The sequence below is a fragment of the Schistocerca piceifrons genome, chromosome 4 (genome assembly GCF_021461385.2).
Source record: "Schistocerca piceifrons isolate TAMUIC-IGC-003096 chromosome 4, iqSchPice1.1, whole genome shotgun sequence".
Classification (NCBI taxonomy): Eukaryota; Metazoa; Arthropoda; class Insecta; order Orthoptera; family Acrididae; genus Schistocerca; species Schistocerca piceifrons.
In genome coordinates this window covers 556,800,764-556,820,857 of record NC_060141.1, presented here as the reverse complement: position 1 = coordinate 556,820,857, position 20,094 = coordinate 556,800,764, and the positions used below count along the sequence as shown (strand labels likewise).

Genomic DNA, 20,094 nt, shown 5'->3' with positions numbered 1-20,094 from the left:
AAGCTGAAAAATATGTTTAATTAAAATCGTAAAATCAAAATTGAATGTTGGGAGTGCAAGACATGTTTGCTATCAGGTACATCTTGGCATAAGATAAAATCAAAATGTATTCATTTTTAGGTTTATTCCCTTTGCTTTCATGTGTAATTAAAACGGATACTGTCGCAAACGGAAACTGTAGCAAATAGGTTCTCTTATTACGCCTGTGGTAGAAGGAAGAATGTTAAAAATGAATCTATTAGAAAAGCAAAGTCGCATTTTTTCAAGCGGACGACAGGATAACAAAACTTAATTAAGCATTATGAACTGAAGAGACTTACGGACGATATGGAGAAAGATATATAATGCTGCCGCCCACTCTACGGATTGAGAACGAGAGATGAAGATATTCGTCGGCGTCAAATGTCAGCTCTGACAGTGGCACCGACTGAACAAGGCATCAAACTGAAACTGTTGCAGTTTTGTGCTCGTTTTATAAGGGAGTTACATTTTATTAATCTTTGAGTTACCACAATAGAGCGGAATACGAAATTACAACAATGGCTTGTGAGTCATATTGTTTATCTTTGGCTCGAAGAACATATATCAGTGCATTATGTAGAAGTGTGACAATATTAGTAGTTTTACATAAGGTTTTATTCCTATTCTTTGTGCTGAAAAAAAATTTCTTAATTGAAGTTGCACTTTCACACAATTTGAGTGAATTCTGTATTTCGTATCACACAAGATTGCTGCGTAAACAAAAGTAACTCAATATTTGACAATTACTAGGTTTTAGTGGGACAATTACAGCCCACCGCATGTCTTTGCAGCAATATGTACACAAGATTAGTAAACAATACCAGTGATTCTTAAGTTTTCATTTGCCATTGAAGTAAATTATCACGTCACGCTTTTACAGCGTCAACTGTTTATTGATCGCAACAGGAGGTAGTTATTCTCTTTACGTTTTAATCGTTGACGCTGGCAATTTATCGAAACAGTTTCAATAATTTCGGACTTAATTTACATAATTCTGTATGTTCTTAGTCACTGATCCTCAATATTTATGATTTATTCGGCTTCGAGTAATGTGAAATTGTCAGCAATAAAATTTTGTATTACGCGGGTGCTCATCTCTTTACCTTTGTGAACCCCGTAGAGCGTTGTTGTGAATCCAACATGGTGGATAATGTTGTGTCGATTCGTGAGAGTACGTCAATGAATTAGGCATTAGGTAACTGAAGATACAGACGATTTTGTATTTTTTTGCACATTGTGAAACTGTTGCCAGATTCGCTGTTTAAAAGTTTTGTGATTATGGAGGTTTTTAGCATAGTTCTAAAATTGTTACATATGTGTGTTAACTGTCTCCGCAGACTGTAATTCAGTGGACAGGAGTATATATTTCCTCCACAAAAGCACTGCGTCGTGTTCGGAGTTCGTATTTCACATCTTTCATAGTGGACAAAGAACTGTCACTTTGAAAACTAGTAGGTGCTGTGTGTTGGTTTCGAAAGCACTAACATTTAAGCGTGGCTAAACATTATCTTCGAGTGAAGTTTTGCCTGTGTAATTATTAATGTTGTGTTTCTAATACCACATCGTTGTTCGCGTCATAAACTACCCGACTTTTTTGGCCAAGCCTTTTCCACCTGTGGTGAAATAATTGATGTTCGTATTTCATAATGAGCGTGACATAAACGTAAGTACGTGATAACCTACATACATAGGGACTTGGTGTATGTGTTCAGAAAACAACACAGTTTTAAAACAGTTTGGCAGTTTTTAAGTTCGTTTAAATACTGTAATTACAACTTTCTCATAGCACACACACAGTTTGATGCAGATGCCATCTGATGTGTTTTGAAGTTTTCTCATTTACACATTTCACACCGAAAGTGATACTTCGTCGATTCCCACCCTGTAATGCAAGTGGAGTGAGACCGTGTTGTGAATGCTATTTTCTGTTAAATTAGTAGTTATTAGTTATTTAAAGGTGGGATTGGGTTTTTTTCCTCCGAAAGAAGAGTGGCTTCATGAGAATTGCGCTATCGAATCAGATCTCTGTCATTATTTTTCTGTTATTGTATTATCCTTTTCCAAATGATGGTTACGTTAATGTAGAGAAAGCTGTTTACATGTTACTGAGTGAGAGCATACATGGTATCACAGGAATGGTCGAAAAATACTCAGCATTTGAAATGCACTGTGACTTATGCAAGTCCATAGCAAACAATATTTAATAAGCAACATTTAATAAAATGTCATCATTAGTCCCCCTAAGGCAAAACACTAGTAGAGCTAGTGTGTTACTAAAGCATGCTGTGGAAAAATAATTGAACATATATTTATGTTTCTGAAGGCATAGTGTGGGAATATAGTGAATGGAATTGATTGAAAAGAGAGGACTCAGCTAGAGTTCAGCCAGCCTGTGTCCATTTCAGAGTGAGTTCTGTGACATCAGTGATGTCAGAGATCCTTTGTTAAGTGAGAACCCATATTTTGTATGAAGGTACACTGTACCGTACACGAACATACACACAACTGTTTTTAAAGTTAAAACAGTGATTTTAATAATTGAATCCCAACCCTTTAGTGTAATATTGTTTGTCTCTCCTTTGTCACCTACTTACACTGCAGCATACATATGTTAAATTATATTTTGAAGCAATTTAAAATATTTGTTGCATCAGTAGAAAATGTGTTAATAGTAGTATGTTACAAGGTTTTTTTGTTTGTAAACACCTGCTCAGTGATGTACTATGCAGATGTATAGAGCATATATATTTCATAAAATTTGCCAGCCAAATCAGTGGCAGGAAGCACTTTTTTCTTTTGCATTTTTACATATTTATTGAGATCTGAATCGGCATTCAGTGGTTAAAATAATTTCCCTCCAAAAAATTTACATTTCAGCTGGTTGTAGTCAGATTTTATCTTTCAAATGCCATCAAATTCTCATACTTGTAATGTGAGGTGAATGTTCATATTCTGTACTCACAAACAACAAATTGATAGTAACACAAATCTTCCACACAGTGCTGCAGCTTATGGTGGTTGGAGACTTCTACAGAACAGGGCTGGGCTTATTTAAAGAACATTCTCAGGCTGTGCAAACAAAAATTGTGTTTTTCAATAAGTAAATCACTGTCATGACCAATTCTGTATTCCCAATTTCTCATTCTGTTTTATGAGGTTCTATTCTTTGTTTATCAGAAGGTTAGAAATTAATGTGTGGATTAATCCAACATTTAAATAACCACATGTGTGCTGACATTGTTGTTACAACTCTCTGTGTGTACATGTAGCCTGCAGAGTACAGACATCGAGTAAAATTTGTCATTTTTTATATCTCTGTATCATTATGTATAAGGAATAGCATTTGGGTGAAAGAGGGAGTAGCCCAGGTATGAAAAGTAGATAGACCCACTTCTTGGTCACACCAAGTGAAGGAGGACAGTTTACTTTTTGACAAAATTGTCTGTTTTGTGTAATTCCATTGCTGTCATTAATCAGTTTTATGCTGAATGATTTCTTGAGAAATGTGTTGTGGGGTTTTTCTCTCCAGCTAGTATCAAATGATTAGTTTAATTTTCTGTTGTGATTGAATCAAACTATCCACAATTCTTCCATCATTATGTCATCTATGACATTGTGCAGGAGCTTGTAGATCACAACGTTTTCTTCTAATATTTTAGTTACAGATTGTGTTTCATGAGAATAGAGTTTATCAGGTACAAAACAGTTTCTTTGTGTAAAAACTGAGTTTTACTGGCCTACAACAAATTAGGGAAAGTATGTAACAAAAACAGAAGTGATCAGTTGTAGTTTTCAGTTATCAGCATATAAAAATATTTATGTCTGACTCCGTCACACTATTTACGTTTAATGTAATTTTAATCTCTTACTTTTAGGTGGTGTATCAACATGTGGCAGACTTGAGCAAACCATTGCAGCATATGTTATGAAGAATATTCTCCTCATTTTATGCATTTTAGTTGAATATTATTTTTTACTTCAGTAACAGTATAGGAACGTACAATTACTTATGTGGGTGAGGTAAGTTTGATAAACAAATATTATATATATATATATATATATATATATATATATACACAATAATGAAAGAGTACTTTTTTAAACAATGGGAAATCCAGGATTGAATATTGGCAATATTATGAAAAGGATAGATTGCTAGGCCCTACTCAACCCATAATGGAAATGCTAAGTCACAGGCAGGTGCATCAAAAATACTGCTTTAAAGTTAAACTTTCGACCAAAAGGCCTTCTGCATTATACTACATACACACATTCACACAAATGCTACTCTCACTCACATGATCATTGTCCCTGGCAGCCAAGGCCACCAGACCTGGCCTCAGTCAGTGGTCACAGGAGTGTGAATTGTGTGTGTGTGTGTGTGTGAGAGAGAGAGAGAGAGAGAGAGAGAGAGAGAGAGAGAGAGAGAGATATGCAGAAGAATGTCTTTCGGGCAAAAGCTTGTTTGCAGTCTTTTTGTTGTGCCTGTCCGCAACAGAGTACTTTTTTAATGATGAAATCACACAACACGCAGTCCCCTCCAGGATTTGAACCCGGGTCCCCTTGTGCAGTAGGCAGTAATGCTACCGCTGTGCTATGGAGATGGTCTTTTTAATAATATTATATAATTACATTGTCAATATTTGATTATTTTCATTGTGATATTAGAGTATTTTTTAGTTGTTTATAATACCGTGTCAATTTCAAATTTTTTGGTTTAGACAACTGTGGTGTAGCATAAGACATTGTTTATCCATACACAATTACAAAAATGGTGTGAGAGACAGGTGTGGGTTATTATATTACTACAGAAAGTATTCTTCATTGGTAACCATAGTTATTTAAAAAGAGTTCCAAAAAATTGTAATGTTGGGCACCTGTAATAAGTATTGCCACAAGTTACAATTTACTTCTGTGAAATCAGTTGCTATGTATAACTGAATATCAGTTATTTTGTTTTAATTACAGCTTATTGTTTTAGTTTATTTCAGGTACTGTGTGTTGCCAATGTCACTTCTTATAGCTGGTAACGATATGTTCGAAATGTGTACTCAAAGCCTGTCATTTCGTTTCACATGCTCCAGAGGAGTAAAGGTTCATTTTTGTCTTGTGCAGAATTATCCAAATTTCTTACGCTTAAGTATTAACTTTGTATCTATTACTTAAGGTAAAATAACTGGAAGTGTGTGAAGGAGATTTTCTTAGACATTAAGTGCTGCTTACACACATTTATTTTATGAGACACTTTTGCAGTCCTTTTTCATTCTAGAATAGATACAGAAACCCAGATAGCACACACATACAAAGGTTGGTTTTTCTGCCTTTCAGATCACATTGAAAGACAATTGTAGATATTGTGTATCTTTTTTGATTACTTAATTTGTTTTATTTCATTCTCCATTTATTTAATATTGGTCGAGAACTTGTTCAAAAGAGAGCCAACACAGATAAGAGCCTTTGGCAGGTTTTCTGCATTCTGTTTCATGATAGTAAAAGATTAAGATAGGTGAGAAAATACAATACAGAAATTTCTACGTATGGTAATGCTGCTCATCTTTCATTCCTTAATATCTAATGTTGGACGCATTTGCAATATACACAGTGCTTTTATAAAAGAATTAATGAATATTTCCCAAGTTGGCAAATAGATTTGGCAGTTTGCGGTTTTGCATATGTCCTGGATGCATTTTATGATGGTAGGCTTGTTGCCAGCTTTCAAGTGTGACATGCGAAAGCCTGCAGTCAGCCCTGCCTGAAAGCCATAGTTTCTGGTACAGTTGTCTCAGGCAGCAATGAGGCATTGCATAGAAATGTAAACAAAATTGTGTTAAGTGATTGGTTGTTTTAGGCATGCGAAATGGTCACACTGTGCCCACTTCAACTATCAGGGCTCTTGCTTCATTGTACATCCCATCAGCATTCACGTGAAAGAAAGAAAAATAATTAAGATCTGATTTTGAGTGCTGGTTCAGTGCACAGCTAGGAACTATATTGAAACCAAGCTTAGTTGCTTACTTAGAAGTGTTAGTAAGAATAGAAAAATGTAAAAAGGGGGGTTACATCTTAGTAATAGCCTACTTGTTGCGATTAGAATATCTCTCTCTCTCTCTCTCTCTCTCTCTCTCTCTCTCTCTCTCTCTCTCTCTCTCTCTTTTAAATAGTAGTTTATGTGACTGAGATATCCACCACAATTGTTTAGTTTCCTCCTTTGTTACTAGTTACGTTTTTGCAGTTTAGGACTTGAGAAGTGTGAGACAAATGAAACTAATGCAGAGTGTATATATGCTATTATTCTTTGACTGGAGCCACTGGTTTACTGTATTTTCCACATTATATGACGAATTTTGTTTTTGCCATACTTAAAAATACTTTTAGTATTTATAGTAAATAAACAAAACACCATCTGGATCACAACTTCTTTTATTACTGAGTAACAGTTTCTGTCACTGTCGCAGATGATCTTCAGGTCTGGTGTTGCTATGTGCAATTTGTCAACAGTGGTATAAAACTTAACATAAAATACAAAGGATATCGTATCTTACACCAGGTCTGAATATCTGTTGTGCAGATTGAAACAGTTAATTGGAAATAAAAGAAACTGTGATCCAGGTGGCGTTTGTATGTTTAATGTAACAGAAGAGATCATGATTCCTACAACTTGTCGTTGATTGTGATTTAATATCCTGATTGATTATCAACCGATTAACATGATTTCACCTATTGTGTTAACAAAACATCATCATTTGGACAGATACTTAATTTTTTTTCCATGTATCATCTACATTTTGATTTGCTAATTTCTATTTTTGTACATCTCGGAGAATTAAATAATCACTGCTATCATGATTGTATTTGGCTGACCTCACTGTTTTGTGATAGAACACACAATCCATGCCGTGACGTTAATTAATGTCTTTAATATTAGTTTACCTTTTTATTGATATAAAATGTCTACCTAGAAAAGTTAACATTTGTCTACATTTTGATAACACTGGGAGGAATAAAACAAGCAAAAAGAAAATTCTGAACTAATTTTTATCTTCACTTTGTTTGCATAATTACTTGAAGTATGGAGGTCGCACCACAAAGAATTGTTACCAATCTGTGTTGCTCTCCACTATCAGATCCCAAACGTCCTATGTGAGGTGTTTCCTGAAACTCCCCACCCCATTAAGCAAATAAGCTGGTATTCTGTCTAGCATCAGATCTAGGAACATTCACCTCTGTGACACCAAATTTTCTTCCTGCTGCACAGTTGTTTGTGGGATCTGGTTTCTAAATCACCGTTAACTTAAAGTGGATTGGCAATAGTAGAGATGCCAGGTGGAGTCGAAGTCCAGATGAGGGTGACCCAAGTGGTGCGACATTGAGGTAACCCAATAGCATACTCCAGTATGAGACTGCGGAATATGGTGCTACATGTGCTTATAAAGCCCCGACGGCATAGGAATATGCTCGCTGTCCACGAGTCTGCAGTGGTGTGGCACAGCATGATTGGAGTGCCATTCTCTTGTAGGTATTTTGCAAGGATACGCCAGCCAGTGGTACTAAGATACCATGGAGGCAGCTATGTGCAGGGGCCGCGTCCGCATTGTTTGGCTGGGGAAGTGCTACGCATGAGCCCGAAACTTCTGGCAAGGGACTGTGTGATGTGTGAGCTGTGGCCACATGGCAAGAGATCCCATGGTGGAGACATTGATGATACTACACTCCTCTCCCTGTCCCAAAATGCTTCTCTGTGCTGGTGCTCTGTGAGATGCCAAGGCAGCGATGGGGAGGTCTGGGCCATAGGCAGGGCGATGGTATCAGATCAGGATCTGGGTCCAGACTTGGTTGACCCACGTTCCAGCATTCGCTGTGCAGGCCCCTGGAACAACTGGAGGTAGGATGTGCCTTCAGTCTTTCCTGGCATTAGCAATTCCCCAGTGACATAGATGAGTCCAGTTCCATGGGTGTCTCCATAAATGAAGTCAACAGGGATGGTGGCCTTGGCTGGTACGGCAGGAAGTGTGGCATACGTGGCAGCAACTGCAGCGGATGCAGTGCCATAGACTGCAATGATGGAGGCTATACCACCAGGGACTGCAGCTTCAGAGGGTGCAGTGCCCATAGTTAAGGTTGAGCACAGGAACAGAAATATCTACAGCAGCATCAGGAGTAGTGCAAGAGTGCAACTGATTCTGCTGCCTGTGGTGATGGACTGCCGACATGTCTTGAATAATGTATATTGCTCTGCCCACAGGTTTGTCAAAATTCAGATTCCCATGATTGACCACTGTTACAGATCCTGAAATATACTCTGGCATCGGCCTGGAATTTTGAGGCAGAACATGGAACATCCAGGAATTGTGGAGGACGCAGCGTAGTCCAGTGAGACCTGCCGTGCGGAAGTTCAGCTTACGACTTATCTCCCTGAGGCGTCTTATGATCTGTTGATAAGAACAAGAACAGAGCATTTTCTTTCGAGTGGGACTGCCTTAATTTCGACATTTGCACTTTCTTTAAGCATTATTCGTTCTGCTTCGCTTTTAGAATGTGATGAAAAAGACTGCTGAACTGATGTGAGTGATGCTGTCGGCCTTACAGAACGAATTACATTCAGTTGAAGTCAGCTGTAGGCTGTTATCTGATTGGTAATTCTTCTTGGCAGAATATAGTTTCTAAAGCTCAGATTGTGCTGGCCAATACGTGGAATTCGAAGGGGCCACAAAAGGAGTTTTGAAAAAATCATCCACTACAATAAGCCATCACAAATCCTAATGCCTCCTGAAATTGATGAAGTCATTGACTGTGGGAATCCATTCAGATACACTTGAAACGCATTGCTGAGGAGCAGACAGGTACTCTGCACATTCCTTGCAATGTGTGATCCTGTGTTCAATAGCCTTGTCCATCCCCTGCCATGTTCAGTGCCGCCTGCCCACTTGTTTCACAAGGACAATGCCTCAATGTCGCTTATGAAATAATTCTGACACCTGCTGTTGCAGAGGTATAGAAATCAGCATCCAGGTCTGTTCATTTGGGGTGTGTGTGTGTGTGTGTGTGTGTGTGTGTGTGTGTGTGTGTGTGTGTGTAAGAGCACAATTCCATTTTCGATGAAAGGGTGTCCCACTGGGAATACCAAACTGGAGAAACTCATTGGGAAGCAGCTTCCTATCCGGAGGCCGGCCTGTCTGAACAATCTGGCATAGCAGCTGGAGGGTATCATCTTTTCGTGTGGCTGTGGTGATCGATGGTGTTCAACCGGAAAGGTAACCACTGTGGCTTCATCAGTCTGATCATTGTGAAAGCGAGCACACTCTGAAGAATCAAATGTCACATCTGATGTAACAGGAAGATGAGATAAAGTGTCCTCTTTTTGTGCTCTCCAGATGGGTATGAGTGTGGTTGGGTGGAATAAACAGCTGAGAGGTTTGCAGTCCACTAGCAAAAAAAATTCTGTCCTCATTGACTCTGATGAAACTTGGAAATGCTGTAGACAATTACCAAGGCCTCCTCCTGTAGCTGACTGTAATTCACCTGAGCTTTGTTAAGCAATTTAGATGTGAAAGCAATTGGGTCGTCTGTGGCCCATTACCATAGGAGGAGGGAGCCATTGTGAGGACCACAAGTTTCACAGGATCAAAGTGACCAGGTATCTGTCGCTAAGCAAGATATTTTTTAAAGTCTGGAATACCATCTCTTGCTGATTGACCATACAAAGGAAACATCATTCCATCTGAGAGCGTGCAAGGGGTCGGCAATCTGAGCAGTATTAGGTATGAACTGAAGATGATACAAGATCTTCCTGAGGACAGCTTGAGGTTCAGTGAGATTCTTCTGGGCTGGGAGTTTCCAAATAGCCTCCAAGTGTTTGGCAATAAGGCGAACTCCATGGGAGTCATTGACACGACAGAGTATTCTAGTTTGGTATGAAAAATTCACATTTCTCCCAGTTGCATCAGAGTACCACATCAATGAGAGTTTGGGAGAGGGCATTCTCAAGATTGCAGAAGTGCTCATCAGGAACACCAGAGACATTGGCTGTCATCCAGATAATTGGAGCAGGAAGAGACCTTCGACATCAGTTGCTCCAAAAATGTTGGAAGATGGCCGAAGCAGAAGCACTGTTGAAGGGTAGATACTGATAGGGGAACAGCTCGATGTGTGTGTTGATAACGAGGAAGGATGTATCACGTTTTCCAGCAGGAGTTGCATATAGTCATACTTGAGTTCTGTCTTCGAGAAGAACACACCTGCTTGTAATTTGTCCATTAACTGTTTGGGGCAAGGGAATGGGTACGAATCCACAAAAGGCTGCGCATAGACAGGGAACTTATAATGAGCGCAAAGGCAGATCTGTCTTTTGGGTTTTCTGATGGTTTTTTGACTGGTGAAGGTGGACGTGATAACCTCTAATGCCCGCATCCATCTCAACTCCGCCGCAACCTCCTCTCAAATTGCGTGGGGGATTCTGGTGCTTTGACAAATCTTTCAAGGTAATGTGCATGTAAAATTCCTTGGACTTACCCAGAGAATCCTCAAAAAAACTATGCTATTTGTCACAAAGCTTGGTTATGCTATGATGGGGGACACGGGAATTGGTTGTTGCCAACAGTATTAAAGGCATTGAGGCCAAAAATGTTACGAATTTCGTAAGAGTGAAGCATCATGATCAGGGTTGCCTTGGTTGTAGGTTTACACTGCATCCACAGAAAACGTGCAGTGGGCAGTGATGCAGTCCCCTTTGAATGTGGTAAGGGTCTGTGTTGAGCTTCATGCCATGGGAAGTCAAGCCTTTACAAATGTGCGTCTTGTTAACCGACAGGCCTCGTAATTTCTGTGAGCAAATGTCTTGAAAGTGACGAATCTTTTTGTGAAACAAACATTTGGTTCAGCAGATGTCCCTATTATGAGAGATGTAGCTTTGAGGGCAGGATTGCTATTTGGTGTCATTATGTGGCTGCCACAGGGTGTTTATGATGCCTGGTAGGACCAGAGAATCCGTGTGGAGAGGACCGACAGACAACGAGCGCAGCCAATGTCAGTGGCAACATTTCTGGCTATGTGGTTTAAAACAAGTCCTGCGACAAGATTATTTGAATGACATCATCGAGTGTGGGGTCAATGAGTTTAAGGACTTTGCCTGAACCCTGGAATCAGTAACATTTTGAACTACAGTGCCCCGCAACATGGTGTCCGCATGTGACTTACCACAGGGAATAGAAATTTGCAGGTGCGAGTCATGCCCTGTAACTCCACAAACATTGCCTATAGGACTGGATGGATTGGCACTTCATTTGGAAGAACTTATACTGGTCAGCAGTGACCAAAACTTCGGAGTCGAAATACTTATCAAGGGCCACAGTCGCCTCCAGTAAAGAAACTAATTCTGGCTGAGTAAGGGGGAAAAGCTTGAAGCAAATGCACAAGATAGCTGTGCACAGTCGAAAAATGGTCATTGAACATCACCCAAAATGTTGTAGACTACAATGTGTTGAAACAACTGTTGTTTGTATTTGACCCACTCCTCTGCTACAGCAGCATCAAACTTATGAATGGTAAATCAATCGGTGTCAGCTTCCTTAGTCATTAGCCTGGGAAACACATTGAAGCATGGCTTCCTGCAGAAGCTATCAGTCCTCCAACAGCAGTGTCATCTTGTCCATCAGTTGTGTGAATTGCATCAGCTGAAATTTAAGAAGTTCGTGCAACAGTACAGGTTCCTGTTGCTGGGCAATACAAAAAAGAATAAGTGACAAGCTGTCAGGATACAAAAAAGAAAAATTACAGAAGAGGAGCTCCCCCAAAATACCATCCATTCTTAAATAAAAAAAACTGCATAATGATATACCCCACCCAGCCCTGGAGGTTATTAGACACAGAATTGAAAAGTGAGTGTTTGTCACTGTCATTCCAGCAATAGAATTGTGGGGGAAGTCATGAATAATATGCAACACAGCTCATCCCTCCACAAGACTTAGCTAGCCCTGCCACTGAGACAGCGATTAGCAATATCCTTGGATTAATCCAGTTGTCGGATTTCTGTTCCAGTTCCAAGCAGAGTGGCAATCCAGATGAGGTCAATCACAGTGGTGCAGTGATAAGGTAACAGCAGGTGCATAGTACAAAATGGGACAGTGGAGTGTGGTGCCGCATACAGTTATAAAGCCAGGGCAGCATATGAATATGCCTGCTGTTGGTGAGTCTGCAGTGGTGTAGCACAGTGTGATTGGATGGTGCAAGCGTGTAGCTGTTCTGTGAGGGTAAACTGCTGGTGTTGCTACCGTGGAGGCAGCTATTTGCAGGGGCCACGCCTGCACTGTCCGGCTAAGCAGCGCTGCACATGAGCTGGAAACTGCTGACCATGGACTGTATGACTTGTGACGTGCAGCCATCTGGCAGCAGGCATCACGGTGGAGGAATAGATGATGCCACAGGAAGTACAAATTCGTGTCACTAGAAATGTGAGCCTCTGAAAAGTACAAAAATCAGTCAGTTTCAGAACAAATGTTCTGAAACACACATCATCATTGAGCCAATGTGACGAGCAAGCAAGGCTAATGTCCACAATTATGAGAAAAAAAAGACACAAAATAAATATCGTCACTAGTTGTTTGTATAGCGAGAAGTAGGACCAAGTAGCAACCAAACATAGTTTTTCCTGTACATCAGATGTTCTTTATGGTGGACAAGAAAATGTAATGGAACACCCATGAGAAACAGTCTCGCCACCAGATGCCACAAAGTGGTGGGTTCTGTGACTGAGACCAAAATAATAAGAAGCACATGTAGTGTGTTTTAAACTTCTGTATGTGATTTCCAGCAAGCTGAGAAATATCTAAGACAAGTTTGTGAAATATGCCGAGACTGATATCCACAATAGTAACAAAGGCTGAGTGACAGCACTTACACTAGGCAGAACTGAATTGGCAGGCGGAGTAGAAAAAGATAACAGATGGGCAGAATCCATCTGCTACGTCACAAGCAGTAGCGAAACAACTCTCATATTGTGTCTCTTCATATGTCTATTTGTACATTTATTGGTATATATTAATTTTAAAAAAAGGATAATTTTGTTTAACAAAAGTATTGTGCACAATGTGTTGGGACGCATTTAATTACAATATAGAACATGATATAGCACACTGGACTCGCATTCAGGAGGATGACAGTTCAAATCCAGGTTCGGCCATCCTGATTTAGATTATGTATGATTTCCCTAAATCACTTTAGGCAAATGCCGGGGTGGTTCCTTTGAAACTGCACGACCGACTTCCTTCCCAAATCTGATGGGACCGATGACATTGCTGTTTGGTTCCCTCCCCCAAATAAACCAACCAAACAACGAATTCCACTCTGTATCAATCTAAGAGAGACATTAAAAAATCACGTGGGGAAAAGAAGCCACATGGTGAAAGAAACTCCTTTCAAATTGCAAAAATAAATCTGTAAAAATCAAATTTACTTGCAAACTAACAAAATTATCAGCTTCACCTTTTCATAACATGACAAATAAGGAAGTGAGATCAGAAAATTAAAGTAGAAATATATTTTATTTTCATTAGCAGAATTTTTCAACTGTTACACAAAGTGCTGAATTGTAGTTCAGATAGTTTGAAGCAAATCCTTTCGCCTTCTGGTACCTTCTGACGGTACATACCCAGTTTGAATCATGCCACAAAAAACTTACAGCCACTTCCAAACTCTGAATTTGACAAAATCACTACAATTGAAATCTTGCGCACATTATGTTTGGAAACGGCTCCGCAAACACAACTACTTTGTTTGGGGGGGGGGAGAGGGTGCTCATAATCGAGGTTGATGTGAAATTTTTGCAAGTGAATTAAATATTATCAGAAAAGGGAAATTACAGAAAGATTTTCAGAACAGTGGGACACAAAGCAATAATTGTAGCTTCATGAGCTCAGTTCCAATGTCACTGCTATGAAGACCGCATGACAATGAATCATGAATGAGTAACAGATCCTAAAATATCCAGTAATACGAAATTTTTTTAAAGAACATTTTAAAACATTTTTGTAAAGTAGAGAAAATTGTACTCGTGTAACTAAGTCGTAAGAGCTAAGTATCCCAGAACGTGGAATCCAACATTTGTTGCCTGGCCAAACTAATAAACCACTAAATGATGGTATGCCGATGAATCAAAATCGGCTGGATGTTTGGATCCAAGTCCAAAATGGTCAATGGAACGTAAACAAATTACACCATGATCATCTTCTGGTGACACAAAGATGCATAAAAAAATCTTATAAAAGACCTGATACTGGGAACAGAGGGAGAGCCTATAGCAAAGTAGGGCACACTCTACAGTGTGTCTCAAGCAAATGGGTTATTAACAGAAAAGGAGATGTAAATAAAGTAAACATGTAACTCCGTCTATGTGCATTCCCGGAACAGGATACAATTACCTACTGTGAAAATCTGACAACGTGAAAGTAAACATCTGGTCTTGCTCAGGTGCAACCAAAGAATACGAAACATTTTGGAGAATGCATGAATAATCAAGTGAGAATCAGGAATGCTTGGAGTTTGCATACAACGTCTTAAAACTGTGGAAAATATAACAGTGGTGTTAATGTAAAAGAAACGACATGAACTTGGGGTGATTAAGTGACTCAAATGAAGACCTCCAGAAAAAAGGGGCAAGGGGAATAGACCCAATTGAAAGTAATTAAATGATATCTGGTAAATAAACCTAATAAATCTAAAATATAAATTGTAAAATTATTCTCAAAATCTATTCTTTTCACAATTCAGAAAGATGTAACAATTTTAGAATATATAATTTTTAAAATAAGCTTGAAAGTGTCATTTGTGGAAAACTAGATGTGTCTCTGGTAATGTTTCTAGTTCCAAAACAAAATTTAAAAAATTAAATTTACTTGGAAACTAAGGAAAATTTCAGCTTCAACATTTCTGTGCTTCATAAATGAATTTCGCAGGTATTTTGCTTCACTTACAACAATTTAAGCTTAGCCATTAGGTGTCACCCGAACCACTACTACTACTACTACTACTACTACTACTATTACTATTACTATTACTACCACCACCACCACCATAACATGTTCCAAAAAAAAAAGAGTGAAATATTTATGACAACCAAGATTATAACTTTCGTTGCTGTTTCTTTCACTCACAGCAAGTTAAGCTGTTGTATTAGGTCCCAGCCGACCCACAATCTCGGAAGTCATGACAAGAAACAACCAGTATTTATATCAATCTAGATTGTAAACTTCATAAGTGAATCTCATTGGCTACTGTGTAATATTACACAATTGGCTACAATCAACGATAACAAAATGCCAAATACAGCATGTAGTGGAAGAGCCCAGGACACTACAATTCAAATATGTCTAAAGAAATATTTCTACTGCTGTATAATTTTCCTGCAGGTTTTTTGAGTATATTGTTCCATACAGTCTTTTTCTTTCTTTTGCGTTTTCTCTCATTGAAGGTATGTGTTGCAGCTTGTACCAGAATTTTGCATTTTCATGAGGAAAAGAAACTCATGTATTTTATTTACAGCACTAGTTGCTGAATGCATATACTGATTTTTAAATATGTGTGGTATTCTAAAATCAGAAATTGAATATGAAATACAAAATTTCTTTGATGACCTGAAGAAAGAACTTCAAAATTTTGCAAATTGTCATGTGTTCACCTAAATTAATGGTGTTGCTGCCATTGGTCTAACTACTAAGATATTTCCTATGCTGTAGCCTTTCTAATTTTCCCCCTTTATCCTTTAAAAAATGGAAATTACTTTTTGGTTTCAGATGATATTTCCTGGGGCTGTGAAGTAGAAGAAAGTTAAAGTGTACATAATAGTATATTTGTGCCATGACGGACACCCGGAGACGAGTGAAGCTGTATGCATTAAATGCTGATCGACAGTGGGATGATAGAGGAACTGGTCATGTCTCATCCACTTATGTTGATAGACTCAAAGGAATTTCTCTGTTGGTGCGCGCTGAATCTGATGGTAATGCACAACATTTTATCAGTCTCTTTATCTTCTTACTCTTACTCTTTTGTTATTTCCTAGCTATAACAGTAGGTTGCCTACAGAAACACTTGTTGGCATGCTTATGGAATTGCTGCTCTTTGTGATACATTCATTGACCTGATAAAACACTTAGAATTTTTTGCAATTATTAATAGTGATTCAGCAGAAACATTTAATGAGTATTGTAGTCCATTTGCATACACATGAAAAGCTAATCATAAAACTGTATGTTAAAAATTTCCCCTTATGTTGGTGTATCTGTGGATGTGCAGCATAATCTTTTAACTGGCTATTTAGGTGTTGCTGCGATGTGCATTGCATTCTCTGTTCCTTAATTATGTTTGTATTTCTCTTCATTTGATCATGTAATCAGTTTCATTTCATGAAATTTAATATTACACATTTTGCATTATACTTACCAGAATTTCAGTAGTGCGTTTTTCATGAAAAAAGTTCCACATAAAATTGTTTTCCCTATTCACTATGAATGAATGTTTTGAATTATTTTCATATTTATAGGAAAGCATCTATTAGATTCTTTTAACATATGTTGATACAACAGATAATTACAGTAAACTTGAGTAAAGTTCCAAGGGTCTTAAGGAATTAATATACTCAGGCCTCTAACAATCCCCCCTAGTAATTAATTGCTTGGAATACTTACACTTTAATAAAGATTATTGCTGATCTGTTTCCATATATCCATCCAATCAGAGCTTTTACTCAATTTGTAATGACCCCTAAGTTGATGGGATATTAGCTTCTAACCTTACTTTTCCTTTTCAAACTGTATGTCAATTATAGTCACAGAAAAATTGCAAGATATTGACGGGGTGACCTCTATTGCTTTATAGCAGGTGAAATTCACACTCAGTTATTTGCTGATATGCTGCTTCACATGGCAGTTATGTAGTTGAATTGGACTGTTACATTGTTGGTTCCATCTATTGTTTAATTCATTATTTTTACTTCCAATTAAGAGCCAGTGAAATGAAAGTTCTCTGTAATTTTACCCACACTCTCGCATTGAAAAACCTTCATTGAAACTAAAACTCTAAATCATAATAGTACTCCTCATAAAATAATCCTGTGGCTATCAGACAATACATTAATCACCGGTGTCTTGCTATCTATTTTTGTGTTTGTTTTTAGGGTGTGTAAAAACTTATTTCATAAACTCTTGAGGGATCAGTGGTATGTCAAAAGAAATAATTTTATAACAGGAAATGTGGAGTATTTCCTGCAGGGGCAGTAGTTAGTTGAGTTAATAATCCCGGAAATTACATCAAAAGAAAGTACCATAATGTTGCATTTTGTGCTATAATGTAGTGACAGTTCTTTCAACAAATAATTATGTAATTTATAATTGGCAAGTGACATCAGTCTTTGTTTCATCCTTCCCAGTTACTGCATGTAATGATCAGATGCTTAACAAAATGTTATTTAAAATAGAAAGTCAGAATTGACTATTCTGAATTACGTTAAGTCACAACCCATATTTTTCCCTTAAAGTTACTTCCACTCTAGTTAGTGTTCCTTAAGACATTATTAGTATATTGTTTTTGAATTTTCACACAGAATTTAAAAAAAAAAATTAAAATTGAAATCGGCCCATTTAAGGGATACAACATTTCTAGTTCCCAATTTTTCATTTTATTTTCATCTGTAGTGGCAAAAGCAAGCTTTTTAATACTACATCAGTGTTTGTTAATGATTCTTACCTTCTTTTTTTTCCCTCTCCTGTCATTGTTTTAAATGACTTTTCCTGCCTTCCATCACTGACACATTGTGTCCTTTATTTTTCTGCTTCATATTGTTTGTATTCTCATAGGGGCTACCTGTTATAAAATTTTTGGCAGCTTGATGTTTAAAATTTTGTGCTTTATTTGTGTGTGTTAACCGTATTCCAGTTACTGTTTTGTTGTTTAGTAAATAGATGTTCCTGTTCTGTTTCTAACCATGCTGGGAAAGAAGTGTTAAGGATTCTAGTAATTTCTGATGTAATTAGAAAGAAGGAAAGAGAAATGATGCAGTGTTCTGTACATCTAAGAAAGTACGATAGAGCACTGCATCTGCATGGCGAACATGCATGGCCTGCATGCATTCCCCATCACTTTGCACTTGATACGGAATAATGCAACCTACAGTTTCTGCACTCATCATGCGGGTGGGCACTCTCTGAGTATAGGCCCACAAATTAGTGGCTCTGCTGCACAGCAAAGGAAACATCAAATCTATCAGTGTCTTTGCAACATAGTGGCACTAATGGCCCCAGCAAGTGTTGGAATGCATTTAGATTAATAATTACCTTTTAGCTATCGATTTTCCATGTTATCTATGGAGAATACATATTCTGCTTATGTAAGGTTCACCAAATATTTCCACAGTTACTGAGTATGGCTATGTATAATGAAAATTAAAGTGACAATCTAATTTGTGTGAATGAGTAGCTGATGAAATAATGTTCACATTCAATCTGCAGTTAAAATCTCACTGACATTGAGGCGTATTTTGGACATAACAAATGAAAAACATGTATGTTGAGGAGCATGACAAGTTGTTATAATTGTCAACTTTTGTTTTCATTTAACAAGAAAACTTAAATCCAACTACACTGTAGTCTTTTGTGTATAAATCAAGCAAATTAACTTCTAGGGCTCATTACAATTGGTAATGTTAACTGCAGTGACCACAAAGAAGAAGAAAGTGCAAGGGGTAGTAGCAAGCAGATATAGTCATTGTGTGAATAAATTTTGATCTCGATAATTATTTGAATAAGCAGATCATTCAAAGAGATTTATTCACGAATAAATTTTTTGTAACTTAAATAATGAATGATACAGAATGTCACTCTATTTTCGTTGTTTACTTGTACAAAATTCCGTAACTAGTAATACATTCATTTGCATGGCCATCTCCTACAGCAGCTATTCAAATCGGTTATTGGTTTGTCTATCTTAGCTGATTGCAATTAATTAATTTTTTTGGACCAGACACATTCTGCTTTTATTTGTAAAATGTCTTCTGTGGTCATTGGTGTCTCTTTCTCGTGGTCACATATTCTGCAAACCATGGCTTTTTCCTCCTTTGTTTGTGAAGATTGAAGTCAAAAGAAACTTCATTGTACATATACAATTCCACACTCAGCATAGTAGTACACAGAGTGCAAACACACACAACTGCAGTTCTATTTCCAGACGTGAGTTGAAGTGCAGATAGCACCAGTGCACCATAACAGTGTGTGCAAAAAGACAAAAAACCTGCCAAGTGTATATGTACAACTATTTCTTTTGACTCCAACCTCCACAACAAGGGAGGAAAAAGCAGTGGTTTGTAGGATATGTGAACAAAAGGCAGGAACACCAACGAGCACAGTAGATGCGAAATGCGCCTGGTGTAAAGAATTCTCTTGAATTAATTTCAGTCAGCTTAAGGCAGAGAAACCAGTATAATTGATCTGTAACTAGTGTTTATTCCTGTGGCTCAGTGCAGTTCCTATTTAATAACTTATTGGTTTGTACAGAAATATGTTTCAATGCGGTATGTTCCAAACTACAAAGCTAAAAGTTTGGGGTTCAATCCACCGTTGATACTTCAATTTTTTTGGTTACTTATTGCTTCTTTCATAGCTAAGGACAAGGAAATTGCCAAGTCAAGTTGCACTGTGTTCCAGAGTACGTGTAGAAATGTAGGTCCCCCTCTAACTGCCTACATTGTAACAAATGCAACATAAAAATACATTCATCAGCAGATGCTTTTAGCAATTACACTACTGATGCGACCCAATTGGAGTTGCTCTGTACTTACCACTACTTCCTTCCTCGCCCTGCTAACGTGTTGAAGTACTCTACGTGCATAGCCAGAGATAAGACTGCAGTGAACAGACACTCTTAATCTGCAACTCTTTCCTCCATTTTACCCAAATTGCTGACACTATTGGATATGGATGTTTCATTGATATAATTATGTAATTGGGTCTTGTTTGTAGTGCCAGAAAATAAGTTAACACTCTAAGAAACTCAGTGGTTGCAAATGACCAACATCAACCAACTAAAGTCTCC

The 20,094-nt window shown here is 37.9% G+C and overlaps 1 protein-coding gene across 4 annotated transcripts in view; it reads left to right on the top strand.

Annotated features, from left to right (window-relative positions):
* Positions 1–1,028: 1,028 nt before the first annotated feature.
* Positions 1,029–20,094, top strand: part of LOC124795420 (serine/threonine-protein phosphatase 4 regulatory subunit 3) — a 121,521-nt gene continuing 102,455 nt past the window's right edge. The window contains exons 1-3 of one of the 4 annotated variants that reach the window (XM_047259445.1): positions 1,029–1,216; positions 3,897–4,041; positions 15,804–16,009. In XM_047259445.1, coding sequence (XP_047115401.1) covers positions 15,868–16,009 — 142 coding nt within the window. In that variant the 5' untranslated portion in view covers positions 1,029–1,216; positions 3,897–4,041; positions 15,804–15,867. Of the gene's footprint in view, positions 1,217–1,288; positions 1,685–3,896; positions 4,042–15,803; positions 16,010–20,094 lie in introns of those variants that run through there. The other 3 variants (XM_047259448.1, XM_047259447.1, XM_047259444.1) reach the window with 3 other exon arrangements.